The 17,992-nt window shown below is 41.5% G+C and overlaps 1 protein-coding gene across 2 annotated transcripts in view; it reads left to right on the top strand.

Annotated features, from left to right (window-relative positions):
* USO1 (USO1 vesicle transport factor) overlaps nt 1–17,992 on the top strand; it is a 91,360-nt gene that overhangs the window by 62,775 nt on the left and 10,593 nt on the right. Inside the window, exons 13-20 of one of the 2 annotated variants that reach the window (XM_051819677.2) lie at nt 488–699; nt 2,694–2,714; nt 9,838–9,948; nt 10,242–10,360; nt 10,505–10,686; nt 11,685–11,806; nt 15,314–15,452; nt 17,239–17,402. In XM_051819677.2, coding sequence (XP_051675637.1) covers nt 488–699; nt 2,694–2,714; nt 9,838–9,948; nt 10,242–10,360; nt 10,505–10,686; nt 11,685–11,806; nt 15,314–15,452; nt 17,239–17,402 — 1,070 coding nt within the window. The remainder of the gene's footprint in view (nt 1–487; nt 700–2,693; nt 2,715–9,837; nt 9,949–10,241; nt 10,361–10,504; nt 10,687–11,684; nt 11,807–15,313; nt 15,453–17,238; nt 17,403–17,992) is intronic. The other variant, XM_051819678.2, reaches the window with a different exon arrangement.

Raw genomic sequence — 17,992 nt, 5'->3', positions numbered from 1 at the left:
TGATTTCTTTAAAGATTTGCCTTTATTAACTTTAAGAGCAGTTTGATAAAGAAGTAATTGGATATATCAGTGGAGTTCATTTGAATCACATACATTCTGAGTTTTTGGTCAAAACTTTGTTACACTTTACCCAAAATTTTTTTATAAAATCATTACTATAAAATATCAGATAAGAGGAATAATTTAAGTGTTATTTCCTTAACTTTGTTCTAGAAATGCTATTTTTAATCATGATAATCACCCCCAGGAATATTATCATTAATTTAACACCTAAAGTGTCATAATATGTCTTCATTCTGCTACTTTTCTTCTAAGATTCCTTTCTCTCTCAATTTTGTTTTGAAAAGCAGACTTTCATTGTTTGGAAATGTCACATGATACTCCTGATAAGTAAATCTTTAAATAGTATTCAGTAGTATTTCATACTATTTGGGTGTGTATAAAAGACAGCAATTCTTCTAAATTTGATTTCCTCCCATTTTTCTAGCAATGGGAAATTCAGTTTCAGCTGGTCAGTTACTATGTGGAGGTCTGTTTTCTACTGATTCTCTTTCAAACTGGTGTGCTGCTGTGGCCCTTGCCCATGCTTTGCAAGAAAATGCAACCCAGAAAGAACAATTGCTCAGGGTTCAACTTGCTACGAATATCGGCAACCCTCCAGTTTCCTTACTGCAACAGTGCACCAATATCCTGTCACAGGTAAAATACAGCATGAAACTTCTCCAGCCGGGAAAATGATTCAGCTATATGCCTTGATGTCAGTGATAACAGCGATTTAAGGATGCCCTTAGAATGTGCAGATGAAAAAGGAAAGAAAGGACGTAAACTCATTGTAACCAGAAACAGTTTTGTGAAAAGAAAATTTTTATAGGGCTGGCCCAATAGTTAATAAGATCTGATTCATGGTGGAAATACATGTTCTGAGCAGAAAGGTGGTTTTGATTTTATTTTCTTTTTAAGTCATCCATGATGTTTTTGCATATCAGTTTCTCTCTCTTCTCTCTCTTTTTTTTTCTTTTTTTTCTTTTCTTTTTTTTTTTTTTTTTTTTTTTTGACAGGCAGAGTGGACAGTGAGAGAGAGAGACAGAGAGAAAGGTCTTCCTTTTGCCGTTGGTTCACCCTCCAATGGCCGCCGCGGCCGGCGCGCTGTGGCCGGCACACCGCGCTGATCCAATGGCAGGAGCCAGGTGCTTCTCCTGGTCTCCCATGGGGTGCAGGGCCCAAGCACTTGGGCCATCCTCCACTGCACTCCCTGGCCACAGCAGAGAGCTGGCCTGGAAGAGGGGCAACTGGGACAGAATCCGGTGCCCCGACTGGGACTAGAACCCGGTGTGCCGGTGCTGCAAGGCGGAGGATTAGCCTAGTGATGTTTCTCTTTTTTTCTAGGTGACTGAATTCAGGTTAGTTGATGAGAGGGAACAGCATAAAGAAGATGGTAGTTGTGTGCCTCTCTTGTTTTCTTCCCAGAGCAACAGATTGCTCAAAAACAAAAACAGCAGTCCATGGCATATGTAGTTACTCAGTGTCCCCCTTGATGTTTGTGAGTCCTCAAGTTCCCAGCACACATACCTTATCTAATAAGGCCTAGAAAAACATCACTAAACATTTGAGAACAACAAAACTCTGTTGAAGTGTGGATGCTAGGTATTTAGGAATGTTACTTTCTATGAAGTGACTTTCCGACATGTGCAAGCCTTGCTGTTGAACAGTTCAAGTTCATGCTTTAGCGAAACTGGGAAGTCATTGACATTCACAGTCACTCAGGGAGGATGAAAAATGTGGCCAGGCCAACCTCTTTTTTTTTTTTTAATTTATTTTATTCATTTGAAAGACAGTTACAGAGAGAGGTAGAGGCAGAGAGAGAGGTCTTCCATCTACTGGTTCACTCCCCAGATGGCCGTAACGGCCGGAGCTGCGCCAATCCGAAGCCAGGAGCTTCTTCCGGGTCTTCCACGTGGGCGCAGGGGCCCAAGGACTGGAAGTGGAGCAGCCAGGACTAGAACTGGCGCCCATGTAGGATGCTGGCGCTTCAGGCCAGGGCGTTAACTCACTGCGCCACAGCGCCGGCCCTGATTGCCACCCTCTTACCCACCCACATGATACTGTGCTGAGTTCTTTAATTGTGAATTTTGCCTCATTTGTTGAATTTTTCCTTATTTTGAGCTTTTAAAGAAATACCAATGCCATCCACAGAAGTTACAGAGGAAAGCTTAAAATTGACTATAGTGAAGGAGTAGAATGTTGTTTAAAATTGGTTTACTTCCATTAAAGCTTAGTATATATTTGATTTATCACTTCTTTCTTATAAGAAAACTACCCCAAACTTTTTGTATCTTAATTAATATTTGGCATTCTCATGTTGCTGTATATTGAAAAATAGCCTTTTAAAAGCCAAACAGTAATTAACTGTCTGACTCCAATTCCACAGACCTTGCTTTAACATTGTAATTATAATTGGTACATAGTAAGAAAGCCTAAAGAGGTGATGTCTTCCCCACAAGGTGCTTTAAAATTAACCCTTTATCCTCTAAAATATGTATCATTTTTATGCAATAAAAGATAAGAATTATCCAGTCCAAAATTATTGGCTTTGGTATGTAGAAATATTGTGAAAGAATTTTGAGGGGTTTTCTAGAATCCAATTTTTCTGGAGTAGTGATATTTATGAATAATTTTTAATGTATAATTTGCAGGGTGATAAGATCAACAGACGGGTATGTATTATTTGATTCAGCTTAGGCATTTTCCTCCTACAGCAAGGCTTTTTCTTTGTCTTGGGTTTTGCGATATTTTTAACTGCTTGTTTGAATTTATATTCTACTCACACTTACATGTCAGCAAGTTTATCTCTATCTTACGTGGCTCTCCAGTTTTTCTCCGTGGGATTTTTGTTGTGGTGTTGCTAAGAACTATGGGAAAGAGAATCTGAAGCTGTGTACTTATGCTTCCTCCAGGGCTGCTTGCACTTTCTGGGATTCCTTGGTTTTGGTTTTTTGTGAAGCTTGTTTCTTTATTTCTTCTAAAACCATTTCATAGGAAGTAAAATTTAGAGTTAAGAATTTTGTGTATAGTTAATCACATATGAAAGGTTGAGAAGACTTTTATATTACTTAGATTATTTTAAACATGGAATAGTAAGTATCATTTTGTAATTGGAAAGATTTTAAGTTAAATAATACAGATTATCCTGGGTATAACCCATAAACTACAACTACCATTGGGGTTTAGTTCTTGATGTGTGAGAGTAAAGTGTTTTTTGTGTTTGGCTTGGTTTGGGTTTTGTTGGTTTGTTCGATGGTTGTGTTTTGTGTATTCTAATATTTGGCAAAATAGAAGTGGGCCTTAATATCCATGGTTGAGCATGTGTTTTAGTACATACGAATTGTGTTTCTATATGTGAGCATGATTTAGCATGTGTTAATGACACATATATTTGACAGCAGTGGGCTGTTGAGGTTTTTATATTAGAGACTAGAGATAAGTATTCAAGTCAGTCATTTAAAAGAGTATTGTTTGAGACACTAATTTATGCACTTTAGTAAAATGTACACACCTGATATGTCCAATCTGATTTTTTTTTATGTTTATTTATTTGAAAGACAGAAAATTCAGCTGGGTCACTCCCCAAATGCCTGTAATGGTCCCAGCCAGGGCCCAAGCCAGGAGCCACAAACTTACCCAGATATCCCACATTGATGGAGGAACCCAGATACTTGAGCCATCCCTACTGCTTCCCAGGATCTACAATAGCAGGAAGCTGGAGTCAAGAGACAAAGCAGAGTGTCAAACCCAGATACTCCAGTGTGGAACATGGATGTCTTAATGACCACATTAAACTTCCACTCGCAAGGGGATTTTTGATGTTTGAATGTATCTCTGTAACCACCACCCAAAAGATGTAGACTGTTTTCATAATTCTAGAAAGTTCCATGATGTTCCTTTCCTTTTTTCCCTTTTCATGTCCCAGAGTCTAGCACTAGAAAGTGATCTGCATCATAATATGCCAGAACCTCCTTTTAATGCTGAGCAAAAGACATTTAAAATGTTGGCTTTTTAGGTTTTAAAACAGTGCAAGATATTAGACTTGGAATGTACATAGTAGAAATGAGAGACATTTTTATCTAGAATGTATAATAGGGAAAATTTGATTACTTATGACAAAGAATAGAAGATTCCATTTCAAATGTTTTGTTTTAAATTCTCTTCCATCCCATAAAATCTGTGGCTTCTAATAAGTAAACCTTCAGAACACTGGGAAAATATCATTTAAGCCTCCGTTTGTTTCTCCAAATATCAGTGGTTCACATACTCAGGGGATGATAGAAAAGGATTTGCACTTTTTCTTATATTTCAAATAATTGTTCATTTTATAGTAAAGCATTTAACCCTGGTATTTGATATATGAGTTACAGATTTTTTTTTTCCCTGACATCATATTTGTCTTTTGACCTTGGTGTTGTGTCTTGATTTTTTTTTCCCTTATACTTTTCTTTCACAACTTTAGCACTTTGGTTTTTGGTATTTTTTAGTTTGTGTTTTTTTGTTTGTTTGTTTTTTTGTTTGTTTGCTTTTTGCTTTTTGCTTTTTTTGAGAGGCAGAGAACTCTCATCTACTTGTTTATTCCCCAAATGCTCACAAGAGCTATACTGGGCCAGGCCAAAGCCAGTCTGGATCTTCCACTTGGATGGCAGGAACCCAACGACCTTAGCCATCACCTGTTGCCTCCCAGGATGTGCATTAGCAGGAATATGAAATCAGAAGCAAAACCAGGACTCAAACCATCACTTTTTTTTAATAAACCTTTTTTTTTAAAAAAAGATTATTTACTGGGGCCAGCATGTGGCATGGCAGGTTAAGCCTCCACCTGATACACTGGCATCCCACATGGGCATAGGATTGAGTCCTGGCTGCTCCATTTCCCATCCAGTTCCCTGTTAGTGTGCCTTGGAAACACAGCAGAGAATGAATGACTCAAGTGCCTGGGCCCCTGTACCGATGTGGAAGACCCAGAGGAATCTCCTGGCTACTGGCTATGGTCTGGCCTAGTGCTGGCTGTTGCAGCCATTTGGGGAGTGAACTAACAGATCAAAGATCTCTCTCCCTTTGTCTCTTTTCTCTGTAACTCTACCTTTCAAATAAATTTAAAAATAAATCTTTAAAGATTTATTTACTTACTTGGAAGGTTGAAAGGCAGAGTTATAGAGAGAGAAACAAAAAGAGATCTTCCATCCACTGACTGACTCCCCAGATGACCATTAATAGTAGGGGCTGGGCCAGGCTGAAGCCAGGAACAAGGAACTCCACCTGGGTCTTCCACATGGGTAACAGAGGTCCAAGTACCTGGGCCACTCCCCACTGCATTTCCAGGCACATTAGCAGGGAACTGGATGGGAAGCAGAGCCACTAGGACTCAAACTGGCACTCTGACACGGCTGCTGGCATCACAGGCAGCAGCTTAACCTGCTGCACCACCTCAGACCATCATCTTAGCCACTAGACCAAATGCCTACCCCATCTTCAGCATTTTAAATCATATTGGAAAGGCCTTCCCATTTCAAAATTTAAGGAAGTCACCCATGTTTTCCTATCATGCCTTCTAATTTCTTTTTTATGCATAACTTTATTTTTCAAGGAACAGTATTTAGCTCCACTGATCTTTTTCTAGATAGCAGTCTAGGTGTCCCAATGTTTTTAAAGTGCCCTTGTTACCAAATAGATACTTGTTTGCTACATTTTCCATACACAGTCATCCCTCAATGCCCATCGTTTTTGCATCTGAAGATTTAACCAGGCCAGCTCACTAAGGCTAATCCTCTGCCTGTGGTGCCAGCACCCCGGGTTCTAGTCCCAGTTGGGGCACCGGATTCTGTCCCAGTTGCTCCTCTTCCACTCCAGCTCTCTGCTGTGGCCCAGAAAGGCAATGGAGGATGGCCCAAGTGCTTGGGCCCTGCACCCTCATGGGAGACCAAGAGGAAGCACCTAGCTCCTGGCTTTGGATCGGTGCAGCCAGCCGGCCGTAGCGGCCATTTGGGGGGTGAACGAAAAGAAGGAAGACCTTTCTTTCTATCTCTCTCTCTCACTAACTCTGCCTGTCAAAAAAAAAAAAAAAAAAAAAAAGATTTAACCAACCCCATGATGAAAATTTTCAAATATTTAAAAATATGTCTATACTAAACATACAGGCTTTTTTGTCATTTTCCCCTAAACAAAATACTGTATAATAACTATTCACATAGAACTTCCATTGTTTTGGTGTTACAAGCAATCTGGGGGTGACTCAAAGCAGGAGGATTTGTGTAGGTTATATGCAAATGCATCTTTTTATGTACTGGACTTGAGTATCCTCAGATTTTGGTATATCCACAGGAATTCCTAATCCGATCTCTTCAATACCAATAGACAACTTTTTTTTTTTTTTCCCTATTTGACAGGTAGATGTTATAGACAGTGAGAGAGAGAGAGAGACAGAGAGAAAGGTCTTCCTTCTGTTGGTTCACTCCCCAAAAGGCTGCTACGGCCGGCGCTGCACCAATCCAAAGCCAGGAGCCAGGAGCTTCTTCCTGGTCTCCCATGAGGGTGTAGGAGCCCAAGCACTCGGGCCATCCTACACTGCCCTCCCGGGCCACAGCAGAGAGCTGTACTGGAAGAGGAGCAGTCGGAACTAGAACCTGGCGCCCATGTGGGATGCCGGTGCCGCAGGTGGAGGATTAACCAAGTGAGCCACGGCACTGGCCCACCAATAGACAACCGTACCAGCTTCCACTGGCATTGAATCTATCTAGACTTGGCATACAATTCCATTTCTAGTCATGATTTGATATCCCCTCATTACTACTCTTCATTTGTTTCACAGTATCCCTAATTATTTTCACTTGTTTATTTTGTTTAGTTCCAAGAAGAAAATGACTTTTGGTCTTTTAATTTGAATCACATTGATTCTCTAAATTAGTGTTACCATCTTCATGAAGTTAAGTCTTCCTAGGAGCATGGCTTTATTTTATTGGCATATATCTACTTTTGTGCTTTTTAGGAATAGTTCACATTTTTATTTATTTAGATTTTATACCATTTTGATTAATCTCATTCTTGAGGACTTTATCTTTTTTGTTACTATATAAGAGGAGTGTTTCAGTCTGTCTTCAACTTTTTCTTTCTCTTCAGTTAGACTCCAAAGGGCAGACTTCAAAAAGTTTGAGATTAGTATGGAATTCTGGTTTTGCTGTCTTAGACATCAGTTGGTGGTTTGGTAGGATGCTCCTTTAAAAAAAAAATATGTATTTGAAAGGCAGACTTTACAGAGAGAGAGAGAGAGGGAGGGAGGAAGGGAGGGAGGGATCTTCCATATGCTCATTCACTCCCCAGATGGCTGCAACAGTTAGAGCTGGGCAGATCTGAAGCCAGGAGCTTCTTCCCAGTCTCCCAGGGGTCCAAGGATTTGAACCATCTTCTGCTGCTTTCTCAGGCACATTAGCAGGGAGCTGGATCAGAAATGGAACATCCAGGGCTTGAACCCAGCTGACAATGACATCACAGACGGCAGCTCTACCTGCTATGCCACAATGCTGACCCCTATAGGATACTCTTAAGTACACAGTATAGATACATTTGGCACCTACAAATGGTTTTTCTAGGTAATAGTAAAATTCCTTTATATGATCAGTTAGATCAATAGAACATTTGCAATTTTTAAAAATATTTTATTTATTTAAAAGAGTTACAAAGAGGGAGAGAGAGATTTCCATCTGCTGGTTCATTCCCAAAATGGCTACAACAGCTGGGACTAGGCCAGGCCAAAGTCAGTAACCAGGGCCTTCATCCAGGTCTTCCATGTTGTGTGAGGGGGACCAAGGACTTGGGCCATCTTCTGCTGCTTTCCCAGGAGAATTAGCAGGAACCTGGATCATAAGTATAGCAGCTAGGACTCAAACCGATTCATATGGTATGCCAACATTGCAGGCAGCAGCTTAACTAACTGCACCACAATGCCAGCCCCAACGTTTGCTGTTTTTTTTTGTTTTGTTTTAATATTTATTTATTTATTTTTATTTGAAAGGCAGAGTTACAGAGAGGGAGAAGCAGAGAAAGAGAAATCTTCCATCCACTGATTCATTCCCCAGATGGCTGCAACAGCTGGAGCTGAGCCAATCCAAAGCCAGGAGCCAGGAGTTTCATCCCAGTCTCCCATGCAGGTGTAGGGGCCCAAGCACTTAGGCCATCTTCTACTGCTTTCCCAGGCCATAGCATAAAGCTGGATCAGAAGTGGAACAGTCTGGACACAAACCAGCACCCATATGGGATGCCAGTGCCGCAGGCGGAGGCTTAGTCCACTACAACACAGTGCAAGCCCCCAACATTTGCATTTTTAACTTGAGTAGTTCTAAAATCTCTATGGCACATAGTCAATTGAGAAATAACTATATCTTTTAACTTTCCAATGTATATAGCTAACATGAAGATACGTTGTAGGCACAGTAACGACACAGAAGCAGGTAAAAAGTTAAAACATCATGTAAAAATTAAATTTTTTTTTTTTTTAAAGATTTATTTGTTTATTTGAGAGGCAGAGTTACAGACGGGGAAGGAGAGAGAAAGAGAGGTCTTCCATCTGTTGGTTCACTCCGCGCCCATCCCAGGAGCCACGAGCTTCCTCCAGGTCTCCCACATGGGTGCAGGGGCCCAAGGACTTGAGCCATCTTCTACTGCTTTTCCAGGCCATAGCAGAGAGCTGGATTAGAAGTGGAGCAGCCAAGACTCAAACTGAACTGTTGCCCATATGGGATGCCAGCGCTGCAGGTGGTGCTTTACCTGCTATGTCCCAGCACCGGCCCCTGATTTTGCTGAACCTATTGTTAATACCTGGCAGCAGTATGGTTTGGTTCCTGGCACTTAGCTAATTTAAATCTCCCCCTCCCTTATTATGTTTGTGATTTCTCATTATCTGGTATATTATGACTGAGTTTTATAGCATGGTTTATTTTCTTGTTGGTATAGTTCCTCATGGAATTTATCTAAAGAATTCAGATTATCACCTTGTATTTTTCTTGATGTTTTTTGAAGGAAGCAGATTTTGTCTTTTTATCAGGAACGTGTTTTAAATTCTGGTTGAAATTTCATAAGTTTACCTGTCAGAATTACTGTAAAGGTTGTGAGATGAACAGATTTTTTTAAAAAGGTTTATTTATTTGAAAGGCAGAGAGCTACAGAGAGGCAGAGGCAGAGAGAGGAGTTTTCCATCCATTGGTTCACTCCCCAAATGGCCACAGCAGTCAGATCTGGACTGATTGGAGCCAGGAGCTTTTCTGGGTTTCCCATGTGGGTGCAGGGGCCCAAGGATTCGGGCCATCCCGTCCTCCACTGCTTTCCCAGGCTATAGCAGAGATCTGGATTAGAAGTAAAGCAGCCGGGACTCGAACTGGCGCTCATATGGGATACCAGCGCTGCAGGTGGCGGCCTAAGCTGCTATGCTACAGTGCCAGCCCCAACAGATTTTTTTTTTAAATTCCACATCATAAATTTTTTTAATTCTGCAGACCAGGTTTTTCTTCTGATGTATTTTCAGTAACCAGATATATACTATAAGCATGAACCAGCTCTGATTTCTGCAATGTTTGTTTTCAGAAATGCCACCTGTGATCAGTGCAAGAATGCACTGTCTTGCTCCATTTTAAACTCTGGATTCTTGATGCATCTTTTACAAGATGTTAAAATTCTTTTTATGCAGATAGGGATCTCAGAGCAACTTTAAATTTCATCAAAATAAAATGAATAGAAAGATTTTTTTTGTTTGTTTGAACAAAAAATGAATAGAATGAGATTTCTGTCATTCATCTATTGCAGGGAAGTAAAATACAGACAAGAGTTGGATTATTAATGTTGCTTTGTACGTGGCTAAGCAACTGTCCCATTGCAGTAACACATTTTCTTCACAATTCAGCCAATGTTCCATTTGTATCCTTTATGTTTTAGTAACATACACGTAAGTATTTACCATAGATCTGCTTTGTATCTTTTCAGTTAAGTAGCTCCGTGCCAAAATATTCGAGCTCTCTACCAACTTTTTTAAACTGTTAAGGTTGTAATGATGCTTACTTAAGTTGCGTGTACCATTGTTTTAGGGTGGCTTTGGAATATGTAGAGAATTTCTTATAGGAACTTGTATGTGAAATACATGTCAAGTTGAAATTACAAAATAAAGTACCCGAAATATGGTGAATCCTTAGCCTCCTTGACAAAGAGTTCAGCTTACAGGACAAATTGCAGAAAATCTTGGAGAAGAAGAGCAGTTGGTCCAAGGCCTGTGTGCCCTTCTACTGGGCATTTCAATTTACTTCAATGATAACTCACTTGAGAGCTACATGAAGTAAGTATTAGGGAAATGGCTAATCAATGGCAGCAAGAGAGAATGATAGTGTTTATTTCTGCCAATATATGTAGACCAAGCTTTTATGCTTCATTATAATTTGGTGGTTTTTTTTAAAGCATATCAATATGTTTCTCTCTGTAGAGAGAAGCTAAAACAGTTAATAGAGAAGAGGATTGGAAAAGAGAATTTCATAGAGAAACTAGGATTTATTAGCAAACATGAGTTATATTCCAGAGCATCTCAGAAACCCCAGCCGAACTTTCCCAGTCCAGAATATATGATATTTGATCACGAATTTACAAAGCTGGTAAAAGAACTTGAAGGTAAGCTGATAATGTTTGTACTGCTATTCATTAGAAAATAATTATTATGTTGTGAATGTATTTGGATACAAGCAGTTTTTTAATAACATACATGCTGTATTTTTTCTGCATCTTGGGTTTTGTTTTGTTTTTAAACATTTATTTATTTGAGGCCGGCGCCGCGGCTCACTAGGCTAATCCTCCGCCTTGCGGCGCCGGCACACCAGGTTCTAGTCCCGGTCAGGGCGCCGGATTCTGTCCCGGTTGCCCCTCTTCCAGGCCAGCTCTCTGCTGTGGCCAGGGAGTGCAGTGGAGGATGGCCCAAGTGCTTGGGCCCTGCACCCCATGGGAGACCAGGAGAAGCACTTGGCTCGTGCCATCGGATCAGCGCGGTGCGCCGGCCACAGTGCGGCGGCCATTGGAAGGTGAACCAACGGCAAAGGAAGACCTTTCTCTCTGTCTCTCTCTCTCACTGTCCACTCTGCCTGTCAAAAAAAAAAAAAAAAAAAAAAAAAGATTTATTTATTTGAAAGGTAGAGTTCCAGAAGGAGAGACCAAGAAGGAAATTTTGCCTCTGCTGGTTCACCCCCCAAATGGCTGCAACAGGCCAAAGCTAGGAGTTTCTTCCAGGTCTCCCACATGGGTGCAGGGGCCCAAGGACTTGGGCCATCGTCTGCTGCTTTTCCAAGCACATGAGCAGGGAGCTGAATTGGAAGTGGAGCAGCTGGAACTTGAACCAGCACCCATATGGGATGCCAGCACTGCAGAACGTCACTTAACCACTGTGCCACAGCAGTGGCCCCTGGATTCATGCAGATCAGATCATATGAAAAATATAAAAGTAGATTATTTTTCCTAGTTCCCAGTCTAGACCGTTGAAGGACTTTGACTTTTCTGTAAGACTGGAAAGATTCTTTCTTACCTATAATGGAGTTGGGTTGTGTGTTTTTATTAAGTCTTAATAATAAAATAGTCCTTAAAATGTTTAAGACAAAATTTAAATAGCCTTTCATTTACAGGTGTCATAACTAAGGCAATTTATAAATCCAGTGAAGAAGATAAAAAAGAAGAAGAGGTAAAGAAAACATTAGAACAACATGACAGTATTGTGACCCACTACAAAAATATGATTCGAGAGCAAGTAAGTACTAATCCGTTGTACTGTCTGGTTGTTAATAGATACTTTCTACTATAGGGAAGATTTTCCTGGTATTTCAAATGAAAGAGGGGATGCAGAAAGTAAAACTCATTCTTTCCAGAGTATCTTAAGTATTCATCAAACTGAACATCTATATGTGCTAAGCGCTGTGCAGGAAATGGGGATAAAGCACACATCGTTGTTCCCATATCGGCCCCTCCTGTGTGGAGACAAATCCGTAAGTAAATGATGGGAACACACATCTTACAGCACATTCAGTCTAGTGTCATAGTTCAGTCAGTGTAGATTACAGCACGGAAAAGCACCTAACTTAGCTAGGTAGGGGCATGGTAATCGCAGAAAACTGAGTCCTAATAGGATGAACAGAAGTAAGCAAGGCTTACTTTAAACACTATCTCATTTAATTTTTACAGTACCCCTATGAAGCAGTCTTGCCTGGGCCCTCAATAATTGATAGACAACAATTCACATACTTGTGTGTTAGTGGTACTGCAAGGCTCGTATTATATGGTACAGAGGGGACAGCTCCGAGAAATGACCAAACTAAAGAAAATAAAACTGATGGTGGGCCTCAGGCGTTGTGGTGCAACAGGTTAAGGTGCCACGTGGGACATCCCCTCCCATATTAGAGTACCTGAAATTGAGTCCTGCCTCTGCTTCCAATCCAGCTTCCTGTCATGCCGAGGAGGCAGCAGATGATGGCCCAAGTAGTTGGGTCCCTGCCACTCGTGTGAGAGACCCAAGTGAAGTTCCTGGCTTTGGCCTGGCCCACCCCTGTCTGTCGTAGGCATTTGGGGAGTGAACCAGCAGATGGAAGATAATCTCTGTCACTCTGCCTTTCAAATAAATAAATAAACCTTAAAAAAAAGTAAAAACGGGCAGGACTTGTAAGCCATCACTTGAAAGGCTCACATGCCATGTTGGAGTACCTGGGATCAAGTCATTCCTCCACATCCAGGCCAGCTTGTTTTGCATCCTGGAAAACAGCAGATCAGGGATAAAGTATTTGGGACTATGCCACCCAAGGAGGAGATCTGGATATGGTTCCTGGCTCCTGGCTTAAGCCTGGCCAAGGCCTGGCTGCTGCTGGCATTTGTGAATTTAAGATTCATTTATTTATTTGCAAGGCAGAGTTACAGAGAGAGAGAGAGAGATGTCTTCCACCTGCTGGTTCAAATCCCAAATGGCTGCAATGGCCGGAGCTGGGCTGATCCAAAGCCAGGGGCCAGGAGCTTTAACCGGGTCTCCCACATGGGTGCAAGGGCCCAAGCATTTGGGCCATCTTCACTTTTCCCCCAGGCCATTAGCAGGGAGTGGGATCAGAAGTGGAGCAGCCTGAACTTGAACTGGCGCCCATATGGGATGCCAGCCCTGCAGGCTGAGGCTTTACCTGCTACTCCACAAACGCCGCTCCTAGCTATCTATTACTGTTGTTGTTACAGGCATAACCACAGATGGGAAGGGTTTTGTTTAAATTTCCCTTTTAATCCCCAAAAAGTATTACACAAAAACATGGGTTAGAAACAAATCCAAAGTCTGCTTGTAGTTTCTATCCTTGGCAAAATTCACTGGAAAATCAGTCAACCCCTATTTACTGAGCTCCACCATTAACAAGGTGCAATGTCAGCTGGTGTTAGACCCCCTGCTACTGATCAAAACCCAGGACCATAGGGAGCTGGGTTCTAACTGGGGTGCAGAGGGAAATCCCAGCTCCCTGCTGGCCAGTCTGCTCAATGTGGCAAATGGCTATGGACCTTCCCTTATAGCAGGTCGACCACGAGCACCTTAAGATGAACTGAAGTCCCACCTCTGCTTCCAATCTAGTTTCCTGTCAGTGTGCACCTAGGGAAGCAGCAGATGATTGCCCAAGTAGTTGGATCCCTGCCACCCACAGAGTTCCAGATCAAGTTCCCGGCTCCTGGCTTCAGCCCAGCCCACCAATGGCTGTTTAGGCATTTGGGGAGTTAATAGGCAAATGGAAGATAGCTCCCTCTCTCTGTTGCTCTGCTTTTAAAAAATAAAGAAAGAAATGAGAAGAAAAATTAGCTGGCGAAAAAAACAGGCTGTATCCCTGACTAGATTTGCTAAGTCTGTTACACGTCACCTCAGGAAGTTCTTCCACCAACCAGAAACACTCCCTTCTTCCCACTGAATACCAAACCGTGGAAAACTAACGACTGAATGAAATTCTCCCAAATCATCTCAGGGGCAGATGTTCCCAACTTCAGCCTCTCCCTGGACAATGTAGCTGATGAGTGAAAAGACCACTGGGGTGAGAACTGGGAGATCTGGCTTCAGGGTTTGTGATGTTGAGTTCGTTGCTGGACTCCCAGTGTCTCCTTTGCTTTATCTGTTCCATGAAGGCACCACAGGTGGAGATTAAACACGCACATAGAAGATGCTTAACCCGGCATTCAAGACCTTCTGTGAACGAGGCCCATCGTCCCTGCAGTCTGGTGCTTAGACCACCAGAGTTCACAGTAGTAGTTGCAGCACTAAGACTGTCCACAGCAGTGTCCTGTGTCACAGATGTAGCTCTGATTGTTGATACCCACACGGGCTTCCTTGTCCTGCAGGGGTTCAGCCCTGGCTGACAGGGCTGGACAGCGCCTGGAGGAGCAGAAGTGCCGTGCCACCCCGGAACCTACTCCTCCCCATCCCCCTCCTGCTCCTGCTCCTCTCCTCCACCACGGAGCCTTCACCTCTCTCCTCTTCCCCCTCATCCTCCTCCTTCCTCTCCTTCTCCCTCTTCTTCCTTCTTCATTTCTTCTCCTGTTTCACTCTCCTTTCCTGCTTCTGGCTCTTGCAATGTCTTTTAATGTTAAAAATAATATAATACAGATGCATGTGTATAGACACATACCAAATTCCTTAAATCGTTTGGTATATATTTATTAATGATGTGATGGGATATAAAATAAGGTTTTTCTCATTTGATTTCTCTCTCTCTCTTTTTTTTTTTTTTTTTTTAAAGATTTATTTGTTTATTTGAGAGTCAGAGTTAGAGAGTTAGACAAAGAGAGAGGTCTTCATCCACCGGTTCACTCTCAATGGCCTCAACGGCCAGAGTTGGGCTGATCTGCAGCTGGGAGCCCGAAACTTCTTCAGATCTCCCACATGGGTGCTGGGACCCAAGCACTTGGGTCATCTTCTAATGCTTTCCCAGGCCATCAGCAAAGAGCTGGAGCAGAAGTGGAACTGCCAGGATTTGAACTGGTGCCCACCCCTGATTTCCCTCCTTAATTGCAGTGAGATGGAAGGCTGTGCCACAGTGTTTATTACTGGGGCCTTACTTGAAATCTTGCAGTTGTACTGCATGTTAACTTGCCTTATTGAATGTACTGTGTTACTGCTTAATTATTGGGTGATTTTAGAAGTAAAAAGTACTCAAACACCCTAATCCAAAACAACCTCTTAATTTTTAGATTTATTTATCTTAACGCTAACCAGTATGGATTTAAGACAGTTGAATTATGTTTTGCTTTATAGGATCTACAACTTGAAGAGTTAAAGCAGCAAGTTTCTACCTTAAAATGTCAAAATGAACAGCTACAGACAGCAGTCACACAGCAAGTATCTCAGATTCAACAACACAAGGATCAGTATAATCTTCTTAAAGTACAGCTAGGTAAGAGTCGTGTTCAGGTCATTCTGTCTTCAAGAGCCGGACAAGTCAAATTGTTTTTTTGGGCTAGTCTTTGTCTAACCTTTACCACCTGTGCAAACTGTAAATCCAAACAACATTGTAGTCACGATGGGTCTGTGGAGTTTGAAGCCCAAGCTCTTTGCTGCCTATTCGGTTATCTGACCCCTTGATTCCTACCCTGGCTGCACATTGACATCTCCTGAGATGCCTTTTTAAGATACCAATGCTGAGATCCCACTGGAGTTTATGACTAGTCTGGGATTGGATTCAGGCCCCAGTAATTACTACTGGCTCCCGTTGTAATTCTAATGGATAGCCCATTGAGAATGAGCCAGTCTTTCCATTTTCTTGTCTGCAAAAGGGAGCTGAGCAGAGTAGCTGTGTCACCTGAGAATTTAACAGTATATGTAAAATTCTAGTTCAATATTCAGATGCTTGTAAATAGTATCATCCCATAGTGCTTATGTTTGGAAGGCTAGCTACTTAAAAAGTATAAAACTATTTTATTTATGTGGAGTGACTAAAATTTTCAGGGAAAAAACTCTTCCTCTATTTGTGACAATAATTTGTTAATTATTTTAGTCCATGTAGAAAGCTATTCCTCTGTGAAGAATTTTTTTTTTTAGATTTATTTATGGGCCAGCAATATGACGTAATTAAGGTACAACATGCAATGCCAGTATCCCATATGGACACAGGTTCAAGTCCCAGCTTCTCCACTTGTAATCCAGCTCCTTGCTAATGCATCTGAAAAAGCAGCAGAAGATGGCCAAAGTGCCTGAGCCTCTGGGAGAACTGGATGGAGTTTCTGGCTCTTGCCTTCAGCCTGGCCCAGCCCTGACCATTGTGCACCAACAGTTCACTCCCCAAATGCCCACAATGACGAGGGCTCGACCAGGCCAAAGCCAGGAGCCAGAAGCTCAACTTGGGTGCTTGAACCATTATCTGGTGCTTTCCAGGCACTTTAGCTGAGATCTGTATTGGAAGCAGAAGAACAGGCATTCAAACCTGCACTCTGATAAGAGATGTGGGTGTCTCAAGTGGTGGCTTAACCCACTGTACAACACCACCCACTCCTCTGAAGATTTTTTAAAGGAATTTTATTATCTTTTATTTGTATTAATTTATTTGTATAATTGAAACTAGTATAATTCTTTTTTTTTTTAAGATTTATTTATGTATTTGAGAGGTAGAGTTAAAGACAGTGAGAGGGAGAGACAGGTCTTCCTTCCATTGGTTCACTCCACAAATGGCCGCGATGGCTGGAGCTGTGCTGATCCAAAGCCAGGAGCCAGGAGCCAGGAGCTTCTTCGGGTCTCCAATGTGGGTACTGGGACACAAGCCCTTGGGCCATCTTCTGTTGCTTTCATAGGCTATTAGCAAAGAAGCTGGATGGGAAGTAGAGAACCCAGAACTCAAACTGGTCCCCATATGTGATGCCAGTGCCACAGGCAGAGGCTTAACCTACTATGCCACAGCACCAGCCCCAAAACTAATATAATTCTTAATCACAGATCTCAGCAAACTGTGCAGCTTAGTAAAGACAAACCTTTTCCTCCCAGAAACCCTGAAAATATCTTCAGTTCACTGTTTTTATCAATACTTTCTTCATCTAGGATGAAATACAATTGCAAAAGTGCCACCAGTATAACGGAATGAAGAAAATTGTATTTGAATGTTACATTTATATTAAATTCCCATCTTCTAGTTCCAAAAATGAAAACTTGAGTTTCCTGCTGCCTTTTCAAATTTTGTGCTTCTCCAATAGGAAAAGAAAATCAGCATCACGGTTCTCAGAGTGATGGAGCTCAGATGAATGGAATTCAGCCAGAAGAAATTGGTAGATTGCGAGAAGAGATAGAGGAATTAAAAAGTAAGCAGGAACTTTTACAGAGCCAGCTAGCTGAAAAAGACTCTTTGATTGAGAATTTGGTAAGTGAATGTCTTAAAGTTGTAAATAAGAGGACAAAAGTAATTTTCATTCTCCTGCTTATTTGTTTTGCTGAATCCCTTAAGCCAGAGACCCATACACTTGAGTATCCCTTATCTGCATTGCTTGGGGCCAGAAGTGTTAGAAATTTTTATTTGAGGGGGGTGGGTTTTTGGAATATTTGCATAGATATAATGAGCTAGATATCTTGGAGATGAGACCAGCATCTATCCACAAAATTCATATTTCTGTATACACTTGTGCATATAACCTGAAGGTCATTTTATATAGTACTTTATTGCTTCTACACTTTGACCACCCTACACGTGAGGTCAGGTGTGACATTTTTCATGTGTGGCATCATATCAGCACAGAAAAAGTTGTAGACTTTGTGGAGCATATCAGATTAGCAATGTTCAACCTGCATTAAGATTTTAGATTTCATTGTTATGAGGCTTAAATGAAATGTTCTTGAGTACATGGAAATCACTCAATTTGTGGCTTCTTTTGTACCCTTTCTCCATATGACCTCAGATGAGTGCTTAGATTTAGTGATTGGTTTGGTATAAGTATAAATTTATTAGATAAGGGA

This window comes from Oryctolagus cuniculus, chromosome 8 (assembly GCF_964237555.1).
Source record: "Oryctolagus cuniculus chromosome 8, mOryCun1.1, whole genome shotgun sequence".
Classification (NCBI taxonomy): domain Eukaryota; kingdom Metazoa; phylum Chordata; class Mammalia; order Lagomorpha; family Leporidae; genus Oryctolagus; species Oryctolagus cuniculus.
This window is presented reverse-complemented; position numbering and strand designations above follow the sequence as displayed.